Source organism: Pantherophis guttatus, chromosome 7, assembly GCF_059756535.1.
Source record: "Pantherophis guttatus breed Tessera chromosome 7, ASM5975653v1, whole genome shotgun sequence".
In the NCBI taxonomy this organism is placed as follows: domain Eukaryota; kingdom Metazoa; phylum Chordata; class Lepidosauria; order Squamata; family Colubridae; genus Pantherophis; species Pantherophis guttatus.
Genome location: NC_142069.1, coordinates 3,084,229 through 3,108,560, shown reverse-complemented (window position 1 = coordinate 3,108,560; position 24,332 = coordinate 3,084,229). Strand labels below are relative to the sequence as shown.

Here is a 24,332-nt window from a genome sequence, read left to right as displayed (position 1 = left end):
AAAGGCGGTTGGGTGATTTTGGGCCAATCACCAGGAGATAGGGAGTTCTAGTTCCTCCTTAGGTAAGAAAGGCGGTTGGGTGATTTTGGGCCAATCACCAGGAGACAGGGAGTTCTAGTTCCTCCTTAGGCATGAAAGGCGGTTGGGTGATTTTGGGCCAATCACCAGGAGATAGGGAGTTCTAGTTCCTCCTTAGGCATGAAAGGCGGTTGGGTGATTTTGGGCCAAACACCAGGAGACAGGGAGTTCTAGTTCCTCCTTAGGAAAGAAAAGCGGTTGGGTGACTTTGGGCCAATCACCAGGAGACAGGGAGTTCTAGTTCCTCCTTAGGCATGAAAGGCGGTTGGGTGATTTTGGGCCAATAACCAGGAGATAGGGAGTTCTAGTTCCTCCTTAGGCATGAAAGGGGTTGGGTGATTTTGGGCCAATCACCAGGAGACAGGGAGTTCTAGTTCCTCCTTAGTCATGAAAGGCAGTTGGGTGATTTTGGGCCAATCACCAGGAGACAGGGAGTTCTAGTTCCTCCTTAGGTAAGAAAGGCGGTTGGGTGATCTTGGGCCAATCACCAGGAGACAGGGAGTTCTAGTTCCTCCTTAGGTAAGAAAGGCGGGTGATTTTGGGCCAATCACCAGGAGACAGGGAGTTCTAGTTCCTCCTTAGGTAAGAAAGGCGGTTGGGTGATCTTGGGCCAATCACCAGGAGACAGGGAGTTCTAGTTCCTCCTTAGGTAAGAAAGGCGGTTGGGTGATTTTGGGCCAATCACCAGGAGATAGGGAGTTCTAGTTCCTCCTTAGGTAAGAAAGGCGGTTGGGTGATTTTGGGCCAATCACCAGGAGACAGGGAGTTCTAGTTCCTCCTTAGGCATGAAAGGCGGTTGGGTGATTTTGGGCCAATCACCAGGAGATAGGGAGTTCTAGTTCCTCCTTAGGCATGAAAGGCGGTTGGGTGATTTTGGGCCAAACACCAGGAGACAGGGAGTTCTAGTTCCTCCTTAGGAAAGAAAAGCGGTTGGGTGACTTTGGGCCAATCACCAGGAGACAGGGAGTTCTAGTTCCTCCTTAGGCATGAAAGGCGGTTGGGTGATTTTGGGCCAATAACCAGGAGATAGGGAGTTCTAGTTCCTCCTTAGGCATGAAAGGGGTTGGGTGATTTTGGGCCAATCACCAGGAGACAGGGAGTTCTAGTTCCTCCTTAGTCATGAAAGGCAGTTGGGTGATTTTGGGCCAATCACCAGGAGACAGGGAGTTCTAGTTCCTCCTTAGGCATGAAAGGCGGTTGGGTGATTTTGGGCCAATCACCAGGAGATAGGGAGTTCTAGTTCCTCCTTAGGCATGAAAGGCGGTTGGGTGATTTTGGGCCAATCACCAGGAGACAGGGAGTTCTAGTTCCTCCTTAGTCATGAAAGGCGGTTGGGTGATTTTGGGCCAATCACCAGGAGACAGGGAGTTCTAGTTCCTCCTTAGGCATGAAAGGCGGTTGGGTGATTTTGGGCCAATCACCAGGAGATAGGGAGTTCTAGTTCCTCCTTAGGCATGAAAGGCGGTTGGGTGATTTTGGGCCAAACACCAGGAGACAGGGAGTTCTAGTTCCTCCTTAGGCATGAAAGGCGGTTGGGTGACTTTGGGCCAATCACCAGGAGACAATGAGTTCTAGTTCCTCCTTAGGCATGAAAGCCATCTGAGTGACTTTGGGCCAGTCCCTTAATCCAGCCCACCTTACAGGGTTGTTATGAGGAAAACAGGAGGAGGAAAGAATATGATTTATATTCACCACCTTATCAAAAGAAATACAGGCAGTCCCTGAACTGCCAAACTCATACAATTAATATATAAAATTTAGATTTCCCCCCCTCCCTCCCTCCTTCCATTGTCCATTGTAACACCCTTGGTGTGGTTATCTTCTAGTTGGTTTTAATTTTTATTTTTTAATTGTGCTCCCCCCAAATAATTCCACTATGCCTTTTCAAGTCAAGTTTATTTATAAAGATTAGTTACAAAAGAATTCATTTTTTCTCCCCCCCGAAGACGGGCGAAGATATTTTACAAGGCCCAATTTTTATTAGTGCTCCAACTGAGTGAACGACAAAAAAATACCCTTTATTGCAATACCATGAACAGAGCTCTCGAGAAAGACCTAACTCCAGAATCCAAACAGACCATGCTATCTACAAGAGGAAATAAGTGCTACTAAACTCGGATTACCTACTCTCGTCACCCCAGTTCCTTCCGCCCACCCCCCCGCCCCACCCCAACCCATAAAACACCCCTTGCTAATGACTTGTTGTGCGGTTCTGTCCGATGCTTGTTGGGTGTGCAAAACAATCCCGGATCCTAAAAGCCCACGAGACGCATGTAGCACACTTGTCATGCACCCTTGAGCACAATCATGGAGGAGTTGTGTTAAAAGCCTGCGCACTAGGGGTGTCCAGCCTTGGCAACTTTTAAGAGAGGTGGACTTCAACTCCCAGAGTTCCCCAGCCGGTGGATTTTTTTTTTTCAATGCCCAGAATTCTGGGAGTTGAAGTCCAGTGGCTGGGAAATTCTGGGCGTTGAAGGCCAATGAATGGGGGATTCTGGGAGTTCAATGGATGGAGGATTCTGGGAATTGGAAGTTCAATGGATGGGGGATTCTGGGAGCTGGAACTTCAATGGATGGGGAATTCTGGGAGTTGGAAGTTCAATGGATGGAGGATTCTGGGAATTGGAACTTCAATGGATGGGGAATTCTGGGAGTTGGAAGTTCAATGGATGGGGGATTCTGGGAGTCCAATGGATGGAGGATTCTGGGAATTGGAACTTCAATGGATGGGGGATTCTGGGAATTTGAACTTCAATGGATGGGGGATTCTGGGAGTTGGAACTTCAATGGATGGGGGATTCTGGGAATTGGAACTTCAATGGATGGGGGATTCTGGGAGTTGAGGTCCACCGGCTGAGGAATTGGACACCCCTGCCTAACACAGTGCTTATGCAACACTCAACACCCCCACCACACACCCACTTTCGGAGTGTACCCAACCACGTGTCTGAAGTGTTGGGTTGAGGTCAACTGATATGTAACCCTTCAAGTAAACAGATTTATTTATTTTTTTTAAATTTTCCTATGTGATACTGAGCTGCACAATGGAGAATCCCAGATTCCTATGCTTTGCTTTTCCTATTCAGAAAGAGTCGAGAACGTCAAAATGCATTTTCCTTTTTGAGGTTCCTCGTTGTGTTTAAAGAAAACAACGCCCCTTTCCCAAGCCATCTTGCCACGGCCCCGAAATAAAACCGGCCTGGGGGGGGGAGGGAGGGAGGGAGGCCCGTCCGCTTGACCTCGTACGGGAGTCTCGGCTGCTTAAGGGGGACCCGAGTCTGGTGTTTCCGGGAACCGACAGACAAATCGGGTTTGGCGTTGCGATCCCTGGCTGGTTGCAAGAAGGCAGAAGGCGGTTTATCCTGGTTACCTGAAACAAACATCGGCCACTGTTACCGGTTAGTCCTTGAGTTAACAACCACAACTGAGCCCGAAAGCTGCCGAGGAAGACATCTGCTAAGTGAGTTTTGCCCCATTTTACGACCTCTCTTGCCACGGTCGTTAAGCAAATCAGAGTTGTTAAATTGGGTCACACGGTTTAGACTAGAGTTGGAACTGGACCTTGTAGGTCATCTAGTCCGCCCCCCCGCCCAAGCAGGAGACCTTACACCCGCGAGGGCGAACCTATGGCACGCGTGCCAGAGGGGGCACATAGAGTCCTCTCTGTGGGCACGTGTGCCATCACCAGCTGGTCTGCAGGAGCTGGGGTGCCAGAAAATGGCCTGAAAACGGCCCAAAAAACAGCCTGAAAATGGTCTGAAAATAGCCCGAAAAACAGTCTGAAAATGGCCTGAAAACAGCCCGAAAAATGGCCTGAAAATGGCCCAAAAAACAGCCTGAAAATGGCCTGAAAACAGCCCGAAAAACAGTGAAAATGGCCTGAAAACAGCCTGAAAAACAGTGAAAATGGATTGAAAACAGCCCGAAAAACAGTGAAAATGGCCTGAAAACAGCCCGAAAAACAGTGAAAATGGCCTGAAAACAGCCCGAAAAACAGTGAAAATGGCCTGAAAACAGCCCGAAAAACAGTGAAAATGGATTGAAAACAGCCCGAAAAACAGTGAAAATGGATTGAAAACAGCCCGAAAAACAGTGAAAATGGCCTGAAAACAGCCCGAAAAACAGTGAAAATGGATTGAAAACAGCCTGAAAAACAGTGAAAATGGCCTGAAAACAGCCCGAAAAACAGTGAAAATGGATTGAAAACAGCCCGAAAAACAGTGAAAATGGATTGAAAACAGCCCGAAAAACAGTGAAAATGGCCTGAAAACAGCCCGAAAAACAGTGAAAATGGATTGAAAACAGCCCGAAAAACAGTGAAAATGGCCTGAAAACAGCCCGAAAAACAGTGAAAATGGATTGAAAACAGCCCGAAAAACAGTGAAAATGGCCTGAAAACAGCCCGAAAAACAGTGAAAATGGATTGAAAACAGCCCGAAAAACAGTGAAAATGGCCTGAAAACAGCCCGAAAAACAGTGAAAATGGCCTGAAAACAGCCCGAAAAACAGTGAAAATGGCCTGAAAACAGCCTGAAAATGGCCTGAAAACAGCTCGAAAAACAGCCTGAAAATGGCCTGAAAACAGCTCGAAAAACAGTGAAAATGGCCAGAAAACAGCCCGAAAAACAGTGAAAATGGCCTGAAAACGGCCCAAAAAACAGCCTGAAAATGGCCTGAAAACAGCCCGAAAAATAGCCTGAAAACGGCCCAAAAACAGCCTGAAAATGGCCCCCAAAACGGGCAAAAAACAGGCATGTGCGTGCTAGCCAGCTAGTCTTCAATTTTCTGGCGCTCTGGTGCGTGCACATGCACACACTTTCTGGTTTGGGCACTCTGTGCCGAAAAGGTTCGCCATCGCTGCCCTACACCATTTCCGACCAAGTGGCTCCCTCCCCATTAACTTGGCTTTTCGGAAGGTCGCAAAAGGGAATCGCGTAACTTAGGGATACTGCAACCGTCATAAATATGAGTCGGTTGCCGAGTGCCCGAGCGCCAATCATAGGGATGCTATGACGGTCGTTAAGTGTAAAAAAAAAAAAAAGGCCGTAAGTCACTTTTATTCAGTGCCGTTGTAACTATGAACAGTCACTAAATGAACATTCGTAAGTAGAAAAAAACGTTTCTTCCCCAGTTTCTTCCTTCCGCGGGGAAAAAAAAAGGAAAATTCTCTCCAGAGCAACACGGCCTCCGAAAAGTTGTTCCATTATGAGATGGGCAATTAAGTAAACTATTAAACAATTAAAATCAAATCATCATCTTTGAATGACCCCAGAATTCCTTACTGGGTGGAGTTGGGGCAACTGAATGGAGCTGAGTTTTTGGCCGGATGCCCTTCCTGTCACCAGTGCAGAGTTACATTCAACAGATCTATTCTCAATGTGCCCAGAAAGAAAAACATCTGCCTCTACCTAGGATCGAACTCGCAGACCTCCTGATTGTGAGGCGAGAGCTCCACCTCTAGGCTACTGCACCCCTCCAAATAATTACAATCTAATAATAAATATAAAACAAAACGTTTGAAACAAAAAGCGCTTCCCATCCCAGAGAAAGTTGATAACTATTTCCTGAGGGGAGAGAATTTATCAGGGATTTTGGTTTTTAATTTTTTTTCCCCCCAGCATTCAACCAGTATATATATTTTATGTTTAATTTTGGATGTTTGGATCATTTTTTTTTTCTTGTTTTTTTGTACACAATTTTTGTTACTGTTACCATTGGAGGTATGCTTTTTCTGTTTGTTTCTTCCTCGTTTATGTTTTATTCCCCTTGCTAAAACATAATAAATATATTTTTTTAAAAAAAAGAAAGAAAAAGAAAAGAAATTAAAAAGCGCTTCGGTCCAATGTCGACTTTCCAAAATCCGCCCTCGAATCCGCTTTTCACTTCCCGCTTGCTCGATTCGGCCGCTTGTCCTTCTTACCAGAAGCCGCTTCCGAACGGCGCCACCAAGCCTTGCGCAATGGCGATGAAGTCAGTGATGTTCAAGCCGAAAATGCCTTTGTCCTCCAAGGCTTCCCGGTTAGCGCTGGCGTTTTCTGCCGGGATGAAAAAAAAGGGGAAAAAATGAGATTATTCTCCTGGATGAACCAAAATTCATCCCTCAGGGCCTGTTCCAGGGGTGAAATGCTTACTGGTTCACACCGGTTCGGGCGCACCGGTAGTGGGGGCGGCATGTGTTTCAGAGAACCGGTAGCGGCGGCAGTGCGAGGTTCCGCCCAACCGCCTGGATGTCGTTACTTCCTGGTTTTAACAAGGAAGTAATCTGTCTTTGACCAATCGGATGTGACGCACGCAGGTGGAGCGTGCACTTCCGAACCGGAAAGGAAGGTAAGTAGATTTTATCCCTGGCCTGTACCCATTTCACAGAAGGGAATCTCGATCTCAGACACACGACAGAGTCCGGAAAAAGAGTCAAGGATGGCACTGGTCGCCAAATACAGGTAGTATTTCGACTTACAACAGTTTATTTAGGGACGGTTCAAAGTTACGACGGCGTTGAGAAAAGGGACTTACGGCCGTTTTTCGCACTTACGACCAGTGCAGCCTCGCCATGGTCGCATGATCAAAATTCATGCCCTTGGCAACTGGTTCACATTTAGGATGGTCACTGTGTCCCGGGGTCCGGTGAGCCCCCCCTTTTGCGACCTTCTGACCAGGGGGAAACCAGATTTGCTTTAATAACTGCGTTACTAAATGAATAGCTGGGGTGGTTCACTTTTTAACAACCATGCAGCAAAAGTCATAAAATGGGACAAAGCTCCCTTAAAAAACATTTCGCTTACATAACGACATAAATTTGGGGCTCCATTGGGGTTGTAAGTCGAGGGCTACCTGTAAAACTAGATAAAGGTCGTTCCTCCACTTACGACCAATCGCTTAGGGACGGTTCGACGTTACAATGGACTTAGGAGACACCAACTCACTTAGTGACCATTTGAAGTGACCATATACGATCGACCTATGATCTGGCCCTTCTGACAAGCAAAGTCAACTGGGGGGGGTGGGGGGTGGGGGAGCCACCTTCGCTTAACCACCGTGGCAAGAAAAGTCATGAAATGGGCCGAAACTCAACAAACGTCTCGCTTAGCGACAGATGTTTCGGGCTCGCTTGTGGTCGTAAGTCGAGGACTACCTCTTTGTGCAAACAGTTCCGGAATGAGGATCTGCAGAGTCTTCCTTGGGCCCCTCTACATTTTGGGGGGGACGGGGACGAGGGGGTGCAGTTTAGCTTACCTGTGAGAAATACGCCGAACCTCTTGGTGATGTGTTGAATTTGCAAGTTCAACAGGCAGTTGAAGCGCTCAAATCTCGTGCACGATCTGGAGTCACACTTGTGGTAGTGGAGGACTTCCGTCATGTTGGCCACCTGGCAGGATTTCAGGACCGATTCCTTGGTGTACGCGGCAGGATCCCCCCTGCGGGAAGAAAGAAGGCCAAGAGGTGATCCCTTGGGCCGGGAGGGACGACGACTCCCCACTCCGTCTGCAGCAAATTCAATCCAGCTCATTTTTTTCCCCCTTGCAAAAAAAAATATTTATTTATTTATTTATTAATTATTGCGATTTATATGCCGCCTTTCTCCCTGGGGACTCAAGGCGGCTTACAAAATGACAAATTCCAATACAAATCACAATGAAATAAAATTAAAATCAGCAACCCTATTAAAAACAGTTTAAAATTATGACAGTGTACCCCCAAACGGATCAGTTGAGTTGATTAGCAATCAACTCAAAATTAGCAATATTGTCCACTGATATGTCCTGCTTCCCGCCCACAGTTCAGTACAGTCCTCAATTTACGGCCACAATCCAAATTTCCGTCGCTAAGCGAGACTGGTTCAGTGAATTCGCCGCATTTTTATGACCTTTCCTGCCACGGTTGTTAAGTGAATCACGGCAGTGAAGTCAGTCACAGGGTTGTTAAGTGAATCTGGCTTCCCTGTTGACTTGGCTTGTCCGGAGGTCGTAAAATGGGATCACGTGACCCCCCAGGACACTGCAACTGTCATAAGTGTGAGTCGGTTGCTGAGCATCTGAATTTTGATCACACGTCCACGGGGATGCTGCAAATGGTCGTAAGTGTGGAAACAGGTCATAAGTCACTTTTTTCAGTGCCGTTGTAACTTCAAACGGTCACTAAATGTACCATGGTAAGTCAAGGACTGTCTGTAATCCCAAAGCAGAGGAACCTTCTAGCATTTCAATTTTAATCTGATTTGTTTTCACGTCTAATTTGTAACTGGTTTTTAACACGGTTTTCAAATTATGCTTTTATTTATATATTTATATGGTCCTTTTATGTTGTTCTACAGTAGAGGCCAAAATTGTGGAAACCTTTTGGGAAAAGTGTATTTTGGAGGTTTGATGGCTAATAATACCCCCTTTTTTTTGGAATTTCAAGATAATCCTATTCCACTGCTGGAATGGCCTGGGAATAGCCCAGACCTTCACCCAATGGAAAATCTATGGAGCCGACAAAAGAAACTGGTTAGTCAGAAGCGACCCAGCAAACAAACCCGGTTAATAGAAGCCATCATTCAATCTTGGTTTCACATTAGAACAGCTGCAGAACTCAAAGACTTGGTTCACTCCATGGAAAGACGTCGTAAGGCCGTCATTCATGCTAAATGTTACCCAACTAAGGATTAACTGACATGGTGATCATTTTTGTATATCTTGTTTTTTCTACGTGTTTCCCTTTTCTTCTTTATACTGTCACTGCTATTCTAATAGCAAACCCTCCATAAAAGTTATTGCATTACGTTCTTGATTCAATTATCTTTCCATTGATATATAATTTTATGGTGCTACTCCAAAAAAAATGTGGTGTTATGAGCTAGTTTTAGAAAATACACTTTTCCCAAAAGGTTTCCACAATTTTGGCTACTACTGTATACTGCCCAGAGTCATTGAGGTGAAGTGGATGATGTAGACATCTAAATAAATAAAATTACCTGTGAAAATCCCATCGGCCAGCTTCCCGCAACACGCTTACAGATAACTCTGGTTAAATAAAATCTAACTGCCTCATTCATATATTGGGTCCTGCCTGAATGTATGAACCATCACCTGAATTCATGTGGCTCTCTTATAATGTGCTTCTTCGTTTAATGAGGGGTACTATATATACTTGCAGATTAGCCAAGAATTTTAAATGTCAAAATACACCCCTAAAATTGGGCTCAGCTGGGCTTATCCGAGAGGATATACAGTAATATTTCTAAAAATATTCATCTCTCTCTTGTGTGCATAAATATGTTGTGACTCTGACTCCCGACTTATCGGAGGGAGAAGGCTCCGAACATGAAGGAGAGGAGTTGGCCAGGCCTCCCTCTCCAGGACCCTCCTCTCTGGCAATGCCTCAGGTGTCTCCCGAAGGAGAAGAGATTGGCCAGGAGCCAGGTATCTCCTCGCAGTCGGACAGTGGCGGAGATAAGTCTTGGCTGGATCCACGCCAGCGTCGGAGAGACAAGCGCACGCAGCAGAAAAGGAGGCGTGCCAGAGATTAAGCTGAGTCACTGGACCACACCCCACAGGGGATAAAAGGGGGTGAGGTGGCCATTCAGACTCTGTGACGGACAAAACTAAACTAGCGAGTCACATTGTATCTTTGAAACAACGTTATCTGCCTTGGATTTAATACGGACTGGACTTGAATTCTTGAACTTTGTGTATCTTGTTTGGGTTCATCTGTCAGAGGAACAACCCCTCCCTCTATGAGTAAAGTTCTCGGCAAGCAGCTACTGGGTTGCTGCCAATCCTCTTATCGAAAGAATTTGTTGTCTGCCAGTTTTATTTAACCCCTGGCTGTCTATTTGTGTGCGTGTGTGAGACGGGGACAGAACAAAATATATATACCGTACATGCATACATACATACATACATACATGCCCCCTGGCAGATAAACAGAACCAGAGATTTTTAATCAACATATCACAAAAAATATGTCACCCACAAGTCAATTTGTGGTGCATTTTTGATGGGTCTTTGGTTAAAAAATTGAAGGTTGGCTTATGCTGAAGATGGGCTTATCCACAAATATATAGATTTGGTACAGCTGGGTGCGAACCAAGAGGGAAGCATGGCTGAGACCCAAGAGAAGGTTCTTGGGGAGGTAGAAATCTTGGCACAGGGTCTCCTGCTTGAACAGGGGGGGGGGGTTGGACTAGAAGACCTCCAAGGTCCCTTCCAGCAATATTCTGCTTGATCTCACCTGGCATCTTCCTTCAGCTTCTTGGATTCTCGGTAGTGAAGGAACCACTTCCATCTCCCGTGGCCGTTGAGTTTCTCCAGGGTTTTGATCACGTCTTTCAGCTCCCCTAAAGAAAAGAGCATGGGCCCTCCGTTAGTCCCCTCCCTCTCAACCTTGGCTACTTTCAGATGGGTGGACTTCAACTCCCAGAATTCCCCAGCCAGCATGATTTAAGATGGGTGGACTTCAAGTCCCAGAATTCCCCAGCCAGCATGCTTTAAGATAGGTGGACAACTCCCAGAATTCCTCAGCCAGTTTGCTTTAAGATGGGTGGACCTCAACTCCCAGAATTCCCCAGCCAGTTTGCTTTAAGATAGATAGACCTCAACTCCCAGAATTCCCCATCCAGCAGGCTTCAAGATGGGTGGACTTCAACTCCCAGAATTCCCCAGCCAGTTTGCTTTAAGATGGGTGGACCTCAACTCCCAGAATTCCCCAGCCATCGGAAGCAGGCCGACTCACCTATGGTCATCCCCGCAAGCACGTTGTCATCGGACACCACAAAGCCTCCGCTGTGGAAGAGCTCCTGGTAGGTGTGGTCCAGGGAGTCTTCGGGGCGGTCCAGCCCAGCAAAAGTCACATTGGGGCAGCGTTTGAGACGCAGCAAGAAAGGGACCTGTGGAAGCAGCCAAGAGAGGGGAAACGAATGAAGGAGCACAGCCCCAAAGGCAACTGGAAGTGGGTCCGGAGTGACATTCTAACTCCGACTCTATCGTAGCCAACATTGACTTCCTGACCCAAAACCCTCCCTTTCCTTTCCCCACTCCTCTGCACTCATTGGCCATCTTCCAAGTCACTCTACCCCTAATCTACTGCTCCAGCTCAAAGGAATTTCCCCCCTCCCATCCCATCTCCTAGGGGATATTATCTCCAGGGAAAATAAGTAGGTGAAAAGTCAAACGTCCCTTTCCAGACGCCTCCGCTATTCCTTCTTATGTCAGCACTAGAGTAAATGCAGCTTGAAGTGCTTACAGTCAGCCTCTTGCCCCCAACAATCTGGGTCCTCATTTTACCCACTTCGAAAGGATGAAAGGCTGAGTCAACCTTGAGCTGGCCACGATCGAACTGCTGGCAGTGGGCAGAGTTTGCTTGCAATATTGCATTCTAACCACTGCACCCTCCCTCCCTCCCCACTTAGTAAAAGCTTATTAGACTTATGTACCGCTTCACAGTGCTTTCCAGCCTTCTCTAAGCGGTTTAACAGAGTCAGCTTCTTGCCCCCCAACAATCTGGGTCTTCGTTTTACCGACTTCGTAAAGATGGAACCCTGAGCAGAGGGTTGGACTAGAAGACCTCCAAGGTGCCTTCCAACTCTGCAATTCTAGTCTCTACCACATCCCCCCCCCCCCAAGAGCTCTTCGACAAGGCAGAAATCCGGCTCCGTCGGTAATAAAGGGCTGAGAATTATTTCCCGGAAGAGCCGAAAGCGAGTTTTGAACCTACTTTGTGGATGTGTAAGAAAATGTCCTCGTTTCGAACGATGACCATCAGGTTCTCCGTTTCCATGCCGCTTCCTTTGCAGAACTGCAGTAGATCCACTTCGGAGTGGCCACCTTTCCTCAGCAAATTCTGGAAGGAGACACGGTTGGGGGGGGGAGGGAGGAAAAGAAATCCGTCCATGAAAAACACAAGCTGCAACTACGGCGAGGTGAACCACAACCGCACAACACAGAACGCCTGGCGTGGGCAGACTAGGCTGCGCACGGAACACCTCTCGTTTTTGCCCCATTCCGCATCGTCTGCATCAAGATGATACAGTCCAATGCAGAGTCTGATGCACAAATTGTTACGGGGGATATTTGTGCATCCTTCCTGGTTAGGGTACTGATGTAAAAACTAGGAGACTGGGAGTTCTAGTCCCGCCTTAGGCATGAAAGCCGGCTGGGTGACTTTGGGCCAATCACCAGGAGACGGGGAGTTCTAGTCCCTTCTTAGGCATGAAAGCCGGCTGGGTGACTTTGGGCCAATCACCAGGAGACAGGGAGTTCTAGTCCCTTCTTAGGCATGAAAGCCAGCTGGGTGACTTTGGGCCAATCACCAGGAGACGGGGAGTTCTAGTCCCTTCTTAGGCATGAAAGCCGGCTGGGTGACTTTGGGCCAATCACCAGGAGATGGTGAGTTCTAGTCCCTTCTTAGGCATGAAAGCCGGCTGGGTGACTTTGGGCCAATCACCAGGAGATGGTGAGTTCTAGTCCCTTCTTAGGCATGAAAGCCGGCTGGGTGACTTTGGGCCAACACCAGGAGACAGGGAGTTCTAGTCCCTTCTTAGGCATGAAAGCCGGCTGGGTGACTTTGGGCCAACACCAGGAGACAGGGAGTTCTAGTCCCTTCTTAGGCATGAAAGCCGGCTGGGTGACTTTGGTCCAATCACCAGGAGACAGTGAGTTCTAGTCCTGCCGTATCATTTACTGAAGTACAACTTTATATATATATATATATATATATATATAGATATATATAGATATATAGATATATATATAGATATAGATATAGATATATTTGGAAAGTATAGTCTTATGGCAGTGTTTCTCAACCATGGCAACTCTAGTATGGATGGACTTAAATTCCCAGAATTCCCCAGACAGCATGTTTTAAAATGGGTGGACTTCAACTCCCAGAATTCCTCAGCCTGCTGACTGGGAAATTCTGGGAGTTGAAGTCTACCCATCTTAAAGAATGCTGGCTGAGGGATTCTGGGAGTTGAAGTCTACAAAGGCTGACTGGGGAATTCTGGGTGTTGTAGTCCACCCAGGGCCAAGTTTGAGAAACCCTACATGACAGCAATCCCACGACCTTGGCACATCCTTTCAACCAAGCGTAACCATTCTGAAGCGGCCCTCTTCCTCCCGGGGACCCTGAGATCCCCTTCAACCCACCCCCAAATCCTACCTTTACTCTCCCGAAGAACGGGTCGTCCTCCGTTTCCATCAAGTAGAACGAGAAGGGTTTTCGGCACGCTTCCTGGGCCACGTTTTTCAGCTGGAAATGTAGTGCGTTGCGCAGCTCGGCGAGAAGGTCCTCGTAGACAAGCGGCGTGGGAGGTCGAGGCGGGTACCGTATCTCGCCCGCCTTTCCTGAGGTAGCAGTGAGGTCTCTCCCGGGATTGCACGTCCGCGCGCTCTCCAAGTTCATCGCCCGGCTGAATTCGGCAAAGTCTTCGAGAACGGACGAGATATCCCGGGAAAAACTGTTTAGCTTATGGTAGGTCAATTTCTGGAGATGCAAAGAAGGGAAGGGAGATTTTGGACCGAGTCCGCCTTGACTCTTCGGCACAGCGGCTGGGACAAAGGGATCCAGGCTGGCTGGAAACGGGCGGCAGATGTTATCGTATTGGCGCCCGGTTCTTGGATTTGGGTTGACAACGGTGACCAGTAGTGGACTTTTGCTTCTGGTTGGAAACCTAGCATTTGTCTCTTCCGAGACCGTCCTGGATGGCCACCTTTCCGCTATCCGTTGAAGTGGGACCTTCTTGCTGGGAAGAACACGGGAGGTAGAACGTTGTGATCTCTTCAGGAGTCCCTGGATCCTGCAATGGAACTGCAGGGATTCCACGTCTAAAATGTTCTGAATCGGGTCGCTCAGAAAACCACAGTTCCTGCTCCAGGAGTTGATGGACCCCAAATCTCTGGAGAAAGGGTTGTGCTCTTTGGAGACTGCATGGAAAGTCCTGCTTTTCTCCTTGTGCTTCTTGGTGATGGAGAAATTGATATAATCCTTGAAGGGCTCGGGCTTATGGTCCATGTCACGAGACCATAAGCAATCTTTTTTTAAACCAAAAGGAACGTTGCGTTTCATGGACCTGGCATCTGACGTCTTCTGGCTAGCTTCTGAGGACACCCAATCTCCATCTTTACAAGGATCGTTCCCAGGACCTGAACTACGGGTTAACTCGGATTCAATGCTTGGGGAGGCCTTGAATCTTGGTTGACACCAACTCTCCAATGTTTTTTTGGGATACCAATCTACGCAGGGATCTTGGCCGCCATCCACTGTCAGAGATTCATCTTCCCAGTCTGTGTCCGTGCCTGAAGAACTGGTGGACATCTGTGTCCTTTCGTCAGGTAGAGGGTCTTCCAGACTTCCCAGACACCCCTTTGTTTCTTCTTGGGCCTCTTCTTCACGATCCTCTGGAGTTTCGTTTGAATCTCGGTCAACCAAAGAGTCAGGTTCTTCTGCCAAAGAGTCCTCCTGACATTTTGCTGGGACAAAGGACAAGTTCCCCACATCTTCTCCTCTAGAATAGTCTTCCCTGTTGCAAATGGGTTCTTCTGGACTAGCCTCTGTTTGCCCAACTTTCTCCAAAGTGGACACACTGTAGTCATCAGCCTTTGCACTGTAGTCATCTGGGGACTCAGTGGTTTTGAGACACAAACATCTGCTCTTTGGGCTGGTTGTGTCCAGCTCTGCTTGACTTGTGCCACAACTTGAGAAGGCCTCCATGGCAGCTGAGGTAGCATCATTTCCTTGAAGTTCTGCTTTTTCAGAAGCATCTCCTGGATCGGACGTTGTGTTCTCATTTGATGATGAACCCAACTCTCCTTGTCCTTCTACCCTGGCTTGTAAGTCTTCTTCTTGGTCATCAAAGCTGGAACTCTCTTCTAAACATTCCTCCGCCCATGTCACGTCCACATGGGAATCCTGATTAATTGGACAACCTTCATCGTCGCTCACGGGAGGCGTCACACTCTCCAGCATGGCTGAATCGATCCAATTTAAACTCTTTGGAGCCCTCATTTCTTCACTCTGAGCTATCGTGGCGCACACCGTGTCTACCAATTCTTTCATTAAAACATGGACCTCTTCAGCTACAGCGGTTGTAGTAACGGTTGGTTTTTCAACGCCGTCATCGGGGGACACGTCTTCTTCTTCTTCTCTTGCAGAAGAGTCTCTGATATTCTCTTGATCCAGACATGTTTCACTCTTGAAGGAAGTCTCAGATTCCGCATCGTGCGACTCCAAGCTCGGATATTCTTTTGCGGGCTGAGAATCCACCGGGATCTTTTCTCCCTGACTGATCTTCTGTTCCTCTTGAGTTCCTAAATCAGACTCTGCAAGCCTTGGTTCATTAACTCGCCCCAAAACATCGTCTGTTGGGTAAATGACATCCTTTTCTTGGGGAATGGAAGAATCCTCAAGCAAATCCAGTTTGGCACCGGAATCGTCCTGCAATGTTGCAGCTTCATCAGAAGTTTCCTGATGGACAGGACTAGCTGGATGGTCTCCTTCAGGACTTTCAATCAGATCCATTTCTTTGGTGAGGGGAAGACGTTGAGCGAACGCAACCGAAGTGTCTTGGTTTTCCACCGATTCCTGCCGAGTTGATATACTGTTTGGTACTGAGTTCACACACAAGTTGTCGTTTGGTTCACAAAGGTGCAACACAACCGGGTCACCCAAGTCTGTACTATCCTGAGAAATATCTTCAATCAAACCCAACGGATTTTGGAAAATGTGATATAGGGGGTCCTCGGGACGGTCTTCTTGGATCCTTGGTGGCTCTTCATCAGATGCTCCTTGATGGACAGGACTAGCCTGCCATGAAGGCAGACAGGACGAACGGATTCTTCCGTCTTCCTGGGAAACTGAGGAAAGGTCAACCACATCAACTTGGTTAGGGACCCTAGGACTTTCCACTGGTTCCTGTGGACTTTGATGGACGGGTCCATCTGGAGTTGCTAGATCGTTTGGGAAGTCTCCGGAAGCTTTGGTGGAAGCTGAATTGGCTAAGATTGCTTCGTTGTGCAAGTTCTCCACCTCGTCTGTTTGTTTTGGAGACGTGGGATCCATGGCTGATCCAACCATCTTTTCATCAACAGTCATTGGATGGAACGAAGTGTCCTGCTGAGGAACTGTATCCATCAACCCCATTTGGTTTGGAGATACAGAACTTGAGGTTGATCCAACTATCTTTTCATCAACAGTCACTGGATGGAACGAGATCTCCTGCTGAGGAACCAAAGCCATCAACCCCACTTGGTTTGGAGATACAGAACTTGAGGTTGATCCAACCATCTTTTCATCAATAGTCACTGGATGGAACGAGGCCTTCTGCTGAGGAACCAAAACCATCAACCCCAATTGGTTTGGAGATACAGAACTTGAGGTTGATCCAACCATCTTTTCATCAACAGTCACTGGATGGAACGAGGCCTTCTGCTGAGGAACCAAAACCATCAACCCCAATTGGTTTGGAGATACAGAACTTGAGGTTGATCCAACCATTTTTTCATCAACAGTCACTGGATGGAACGAGGCCTTCTGCTGAGGAACCATATCCATCAACTCCATTTGGTTTGGAGATACAGAACTTGAGGTTGATCCAACCATCTTTTCCTCAACAGTCACTGGATGGAACGAGGCCTTCTGCTGAGGAACCAAAACCATCAACCCCAATTGGTTTGGAGATACAGAACTTGAGGTTGATTCAACCATCTTTTCATCAACAGTCACTGGATGGAACGAGGCCTTCTGCTGAGGAACCAAAGCCATCAACTCCATTTGGTTTGGAGATACAGAACTTGAGGTTGATCCAACCATCTTTTCATCAACAGTCACTGGATGGAACGAGGCCTTCTGCTGAGGAACTGTATCCATCAACCCCATTTGGTTTGGAGATACAGAACTTGAGGTTGATCCAACCATCTTTTCATCAACAGTCACTGGATGGAACGAGGCCTTCTGCTGAGGAACCATATCCATCAACTCCATTTGGTTTGGAGATACAGAACTTGAGGTTGATCCAACCATTTTTTCATCAACAGTCACTGGATGGAACGAGGCCTTCTGCTGAGGAACCATATCCATCAACTCCATTTGGTTTGGAGATACAGAACTTGAGGTTGATCCAACCATCTTTTCATCAACAGTCACTGGATGGAACGAGGTCTCCTGCTGAGGAACCAAAGCCATCAACTCCATTTGGTTTGGAGATACAGAACTTGAGGTTGATTCAACCAACTTTTCATCAACAGTCACTGGATGGAACGAGGCCTTCTGCTGAGGAACCGTATCCATCAACTCCATTTGGTTTGGAGATACAGAACTTGAGGTTGATCCAACCATCTTTTCATCAACAGTCACTGGATGGAACGAGGTCTCCTGCTGAGGAACCAAAACCATCAACCCCAATTGGTTTGGAGATACAGAACTTGAGGATGGTTCTACCGCAGCTTCTTGGACACCCGGGAATTCTGTCAGATGCCCAGACGAGGCATCTGGGGATGATGCCCTAGATGAGAGAGGACCTTGTCCGGATGAGTCATCACTCATACCATCTGTTTCTTCCCTTCCTTTCACACTGCTCTCCGCAGGATCTCCCTCGTCCTCTGAAACCAGATCCATATCTTGGATTTCCAAGTCAGCATCGTTGCTTTTGGAGAGCACGAGATCAATGGATCCCAAGTCCACGCTTTCTCCATCTCGCTCATCCGTACGGAGTCTAGGCTGGTTTTGCACTTTGTTTCCTGGATTGGTGGGCTCCCGAGACGTCACATCTGCTTTTAACTCCGCTTCTTTCCACGTTCTTGGGTCGGGATCACCAGCTGGGAGGTTGTCCTTCTTCACTTCTTCGGAAGAAGACCCAACGTCAATTCCTCTATTTGCTACCGAAACGGCAACTTCGGTGCTTGCGATGGGCTGTTGGTTTCTTGAACCCTCCGCCAGAAGTCCCGTAGGCACAGATGCGTCATTTGGGGAAGTTTCAACTGACATAGTCTCTTGACGTCTGCCTGTATCGGTTTGACAGATCGGAGAGTTCACACGTTCGTCGATTCCAGGCGGGTTTTCAATAGGAAGCACAGGGTGAAGTGAGGTTTGTTCTTTGGGCTCTGCTTCAACCACCTGGGGGAAAAAAAAATAAAAATTCAGATTTTCAGACAGACACCAAGAGACTTTGCCAAAAATCTCTTTACGGGTTTTAAAATCAACACGTTATGCTGACATAGGAACATATAGGTAGGACTCGACTTAACAACGATAATTGGGACTGGAATCCCCCCTCCATTTTCCTCCTCCTCTGCTTTTCTCCTCCTCCTCCTCCTCTACCTCCTCCCCCTTCCTTTCTCCTTCTCCTCTTCCTCCTCCTTTCTCCTCTTCCTCCCCCTTTCTCCTTCTCCTCTTCCTCCTCCCTTTTTCCCCCTCCTCCCTCTTTTCCTCCCGCTCCCCCCTCTGCCTCTCCCCTTCCTTTCTCCTCCTTTCTCCTCTTCCCACTTCCTTTCTCCTTCTCCTCTTCCTCCTCTTCCCTTTCTCCTCCTCTTCCTCCCCCTTTCTCCTTCTCCTCTTCCTCCTCCCTTTTCCTCCTCCTCCTCCTTTTCTTCTCCTCCCCCTCCTCTCTGCCTCTCCCCTTCCTTTCTCCTCCTCCCCTTTCTTTCTCCTTTTCCTCCTGCTCCCTTTCTCCTTCTCCTCTTCCTCCTCCCTTTCCCCCCTCCTCCCTCTTTTCCTCCCGCTCCCCTCTCTGCCTCTCCCCTTCCTTTCTCCTCCTTTCTCCTCTTCCCACTTCCTTTCTCCTTCTCCTCTTCCTCCTCCTTCCTTTCTCCTCCTCTTCCTCCCGTTTTCTCCTTCTCCTCTTCCTCCCCTTTTTCCTCCTCCTCCTCCTTTTCTTCTCCTCCCCCTCCCCTCTCTGCCTCTCCCCCTCCTTTCTCCTCCTCCCCTTCCTTTCTCCTCTTCCCCCTTCCTTTCTCCTTTTCTTCCTCCCCTTCTCCTTCACCTCCACTCCGCAAAGGCCAATACCTTCTTAGCCCTCATGACGTCACCTAGTTGGGTCACGAAACATCTGGAAAGCAAACAAGCTCGGAGATCACCACGGACCCCACGACTCAACCCCGATCTGCAAATTTCCCCTCCCGTTGGGGGGAGGCAACCGGCATCCCATGCACAGGACGACAATTTACACCTTCGGTATTCGTTGGCTCTACGGAGCCCACCGGAAACCTTACCTCGTCAACGGACTTTAGAGGAGGATGAGACAGTTTTTTCTTCTGGAGCAGGTCCTTGATCTCTTCAAGTGTTGTCAGAGGACTCTCGTCCTCTAAGGAGTCGGTGGAAGAAAGTCTGTTTCCCGGGAGTAGCTTCTCAGAAGGAGAAACCGATCCGTCTTCCCCTCCTTCGGCAGGTATCTGGACAGCTTCGGGGAGAGAACTCGCGGGCCGTTTCTCCAACCCGCAAGGCCCACCCGCATCATCCATGGGCTCCAAGGGGTCGACCAGACTGTTCAGGGAGACGTACTTGGCAGGGTTGCTGTGCTCCACCACTTTTCGTACCGTCAACGCTCGGAGCGGTTTGCTATAAAACAGCGCCAGCCACATGTGGAGGATCAGCTTCATTTCTTCCATGTCATCGGAGAGGCTTTCGTCCCAGGGCCTGGAGGAAGGAGAAGGGGGAAAGTAGCGGGAATTGGGTTCGTAGCAGTGGTGAAATCTAAAATCTGTTACTACCGGTTCTGTGGGCGTGGCTTGGTGGAGGGGGCAGGGGGCAGGGGTTTAATGTGACTGGGGTAGGCGTGGCCAATTTTTTTTTTTTTTTACTTTTGAAACCATTTTTTTTGCCGAAGAGGTTGTAAAAAAATGCTTTCAAAAGGCTCTGACGATCCCAGCTGAGTTGCCTGATCGGCAGAGGCTTTTTTTTTCTTTTAAATGCCTCTGCCGATCAGGCAACTCAGCTGGGATCATCATTTAAAAGAAAAAAAAGCCTCTGTTGATCAGGCAACTCAGCTGGGATCGGCAGAGGCTTTTTTTCTTTTAAATGCTTCTGAGGATCCCAGCTGAGTTGCCTGATCATCAGAGGCTTTTTTTCTTTTAAATGCCTCTGACGGTCCCAGCTGAGTTGGCTGATCGGCAGAGGCTTTTTTTCTTTTAAATGCCTCTGACGATCCAAGCTGAGTTGCCTGATCGGCAGAGGCATTTAAAAGAAAAAAGGCCTCTGCCGATCAGGCAACTCAGCTGGGATCGTCAGAGCCTTTTGAAAGCATTTTTTTTGCAACCTCTTCGACAAAAAAATCGTTTCAAAAGTAAAAAAAATATTTTTTTTTCCTTTTAAATGCCTCTGACAATCAGGCAACTCAGCTGGGATCGTCAGAGGCATTTAAAAGAAAAAAAGGGGTTTTTTTTTCCTTTTAAATGCTTCTGACGATCCAAGCTGAGTTGCCTGATCGGGCGATCGTCAGAGGCTTTTTTTTTTTTACTTATAAAAGCATTTTTTCGGCCGAAGAGGTTGTAGAAAAAATGCTTTTAAAAGTTAAAAAAAAAGCCTCTGATGATTGTGCGGTTCATCTGGGCAATGGGGGGGGGGAGGTGGCAGGGATTTTTGCTACTGGTTCTCCGAACCACCCGCCTCCATCGCTACCGAATCGGGCGATCCGGTCCAAACCGGGAGAATTTCACCCCTGGTTTGTAGTTTAAACACGCTCGTCGCTCGGATTTTGCAACCGGACGCCCGCGAGAGTTGGAAACGAACTGGAGGAGAAAAGCAACCTGGGACTCAGGAAGAATTTCTCGACCGTGAGAACAATTCACCAGTGGAACGACTTGCCACCAGAAGCTGTGGGTGCCCCAACCCTGGAGGGTTTATAAGAAGAGACTGGCCAGCCATTTATGTCTGAAGTGGTATAGGATCACCTGCTTAAGTAGGGGGTTGGACTAGATGACCTCCTAAGATCCCTTCCAACTCTTGCTTTTCAAGTTTACAAATTGTTCTAGACCAGGGGTGTCAAACAGAAGGCTCGCAGGCTGGATCCGGCCCATGATGTGGTCGGATCAAGCCTGCGGGGCCATCCTGGAAAATGTAAGGGGCCGGCCCGCGTCTCTTCGGCCCAGTCTACCCAGTGCGAAGAGGAAATACGCCAGCAGTTTGGGGAGTGGTATCAACCTGGCCACGCCCATGCAGCCAGCCACGCCCACCCAGTCGGCCATGCTCGCCCGACCCCTGAGGTCAACCACAGCCCTAATGCAGCCCTCAATTAAATTGAATTTGACACCCGTGTACTAGGACTAATCTTATCGCTTTCAACTCAATTTTACTAGCTTAGTAGATCGAGGGAATGCTGCAGACGTAGTATATCTCCACTTCAGCAAAACCTTTGACAGAATCTGCCACGACCAGGTCAAAAAATGGACTTATTTTCTACCAGCAAGGATGTCCATTGATATATCCCGTTTCCCACCCATGGTACACAGGCAGTCCTCGACTTGCGACCACAAGCGAGCCCAAAATTTCCATTGCTAAGCACGGCAGTTGTTAAGTGGGTTTCGCCCCATTTTATGACCTTTCTTGCCACAGGTGTTAAGTAAATTAGTTTCAATTGTTACACAGTTCTTAAGTGAATCCGGCTTCCCTATTGATTTCATTTTGTCAGGAGGTCACAAAAAGGGGGGGGTCTTCGTGAGCTCCGGACACTGCAACCGTCATAAATACGAGTCAGTTGCCGAGAGTCTGAATTTTGATCACGCGACCATGGGGATGCCATAATGCAGTGGTGAAATCCAAATTCTTTTACTACCGGCTTGGTGGGCGTGGCAGGGGAAGGATCTCCATTCCCACCCCACTCCAGGGAAAGGGTACTGCAAAATCCCCATTTCCTCCCCACTCCTGGAAGAAAGATATTGCAAAATCTCCATTCCCACCCCACTCCGGGGCCAGCAAGAGGTGGCATTTGCTAGTTCTCCGAACTGCTCAAAATTTCCACTACCAGTTCTCCAGAACCTGCTGGATTTCACTCCTGCCACAACAGTTGTTAAGGGTGAAAAATGGCCATTAAGTCTCTTTTTTTCAATGCCGTTGTTAATTTCGAACAGTCGCTAAACGAAGTGTTGTAAGTCAAGGACTGCCTGTAGCAAACTGAGTTTTGCAGCTGATCCTTTGTCTAATGATCCCAATGAAGAATTGTCATCTTTACAGCCAGAAGCGTTTGCTGGATCGAAGTGTTTGCTAAATGATCACACCAACTTCCAGAGCCATCAGTTCAACTCCAAAACTGATTTCGGGAAACAAACCAGGACGTGATTTTGAATGCAAAAAAATAAACTCGTTTTACTGCCAAACCACACCAGGTACCGTATTTTTCGGCCTATAAGACGCACTTTTTTCCCTCTTAAAAGAAGGTGGAAATGTTGGTGTCTCTTATATACCAGGAGCCATTTTTGGCCTCCTGAAGCCGCGCCCAGCCCCGCTCGTCCCATTTTTGTGAAATAATGGGCCTGTTTTTCCCAAAAATGGGGCACGCAGAGGTTTCGGGAGGCCTGTAGAGTGCTCCTGGGGCCCGGGGAGGGTAAAACCCTTTTATTTTCTTACCTACCTCTTCGAAATCTTGGTGCATCTTATCAGGGGTGGGATCTAATTTTTTTTTACTACTGGTTCTATGGGCGTGGCTTATTTTGTGGGCGTGGTTTGATGGTCATGTGACAAACAATTCTTTAGGATTTAGCAGAGGTACTGGTCTACCAGGCTTTTAACCGTTTGCAGAGCCGTAACGGTCTACCGATTTGTTTTTTGGAGTGCGCTGGTCTACCACCACACCGTCTTTTACCACTGATCAGCTGTAGGGCGGCCCTTTGAAGCGCCGCGGCAAGTTTAAATAGTTTTTTGCCGCTCTGCCACCACCAAGAGTATCAGAAACCTCTTTCTGGAAGTTTGGCCTCAATTGCCAATCTACCACCACCGAGCGGTTTACAAGGAGCGGATCAGTTCTAGCTGATCAGTTGGGAGGCTTCTTGGCTTCTCAATTTAAAGCGACGGTGTCTTATTTTTTTTTTCTCTTCTTTGCCAAGTGGGCCCTGATTTTTTCCTTCTAGCCAATCAGCTGGGACTTGGGAGGCAGCAAATAGATTGGGGGCGGAGCCAGGCAGAGGTGGTATTTACCGGTTCTCCGAACTACTCAAAATTTCCACTAGAACCAGGGAGAACAACATCTTATATACCGGTGCGTCTTATAGTCTGAAAAATACGGTATTTATTTTGTCTATGAGAGCGTCACTTACCCGTGTACTGCCCGTATGATGGTTTTTTCTAAGGAATTATTCGTATATTTGCTATCCAAGTCGAAGAGGTATTCCGCCTCCCACTGGAAAGTAACTTGGACCGTTTTGTCGCGAGAAGTCACTTGGCGACTGGTGGAGAAGTCCACCCTCAGCCGGGTGGCCAGGGCAATAGAGCGAGCGGGCGGTAAATGGTTCGTAACCGGTTTGCCCGCTTGGCACGAATTCTGCTGGTGCTGGAAAGGAAGCACTTTTCCAACCAAGGGACTCGGTTTATCCTGCTTCACCCCGTTCCTCGAGTTGGGAGAACGCGGCGTCGCCTTTCTGGGCGTCTCGGAGATGGGAGAGGCGTACGAGTGCTCCAAGGAAATGATGACGCTCGAGTCCGACAGATCCCCGGGCTCGTTCGGAAGTGCCAGAGAAGTTTTGTCGAGGTTGGTCCTCGCCTTCTTCTTTTTGTTGGGATTCACGGCGCTTCGGTCCTTAGCGTTCAAAGGCCAGTCCTTATCGCGGCCGGTCTCCTTGGCGGGCCAAAGGGATGATCGGGACACCTGTCCTGGCAGGAAAGTGCCTTTCCATTTCTTGGTAGCCCTGTGATATTCGTGATCTGACGATTTGTGCAAAAATTTCCCACGGGGTAGACGATGTTCCCGGGACGGACGGAAACGCCCGAAGTCTCTTCGATTGTTCCCGTCCAAGGGAGAGTTACAGGAGCTCAGTGCCAAATCGGCCAACAGGTTCAAGGCGTGGGAATCACACTCCTCCCCTCTGGAGGGCGTCTGGGGGGCATCCGAGGCAGCCGTGTCCCTTTCTACGGAGGCAGCTTCGGTCCTTTCCTTTTCCGAAGAAACACCATGGATGTATTTCCTTGGAGCTGTGCAAGGAGAGACAATAATATTAGGGATGGAACAAGCCCGTTTGTCTCCAGGGGCGGGCTTGGTTTTAATCTGATCACGAGCACCCAAGATAATTCTGGGTGGGCTCGTTTGGCTGGATCTACTCCACCTGGATCAATCGAGGGAGATGGAAAAGCAAAAA

At 48.1% G+C, this 24,332-nt stretch overlaps 1 protein-coding gene across 2 annotated transcripts in view; it reads right to left on the bottom strand.

The window, feature by feature from the left end:
- Positions 1 to 1,957: 1,957 nt before the first annotated feature.
- TASOR2 (transcription activation suppressor family member 2) overlaps positions 1,958 to 24,332 on the bottom strand; it is a 45,524-nt gene continuing 23,149 nt past the window's right edge. The window contains exons 12-20 of one of the 2 annotated variants that reach the window (XM_087874407.1): positions 23,298 to 24,168; positions 19,263 to 19,686; positions 13,219 to 18,168; positions 11,773 to 11,898; positions 10,792 to 10,945; positions 10,291 to 10,396; positions 7,312 to 7,493; positions 5,999 to 6,113; positions 1,958 to 3,448 (exon numbers count right to left, since the gene is read on the bottom strand). In XM_087874407.1, coding sequence (XP_087730533.1) covers positions 3,445 to 3,448; positions 5,999 to 6,113; positions 7,312 to 7,493; positions 10,291 to 10,396; positions 10,792 to 10,945; positions 11,773 to 11,898; positions 13,219 to 18,168; positions 19,263 to 19,686; positions 23,298 to 24,168 — 6,932 coding nt within the window. In that variant the 3' untranslated portion in view covers positions 1,958 to 3,444. Of the gene's footprint in view, positions 3,449 to 5,727; positions 6,114 to 7,311; positions 7,494 to 10,290; positions 10,397 to 10,791; positions 10,946 to 11,772; positions 11,899 to 13,218; positions 18,169 to 19,262; positions 19,687 to 23,297; positions 24,169 to 24,332 lie in introns of those variants that run through there. The other variant, XM_087874406.1, reaches the window with a different exon arrangement.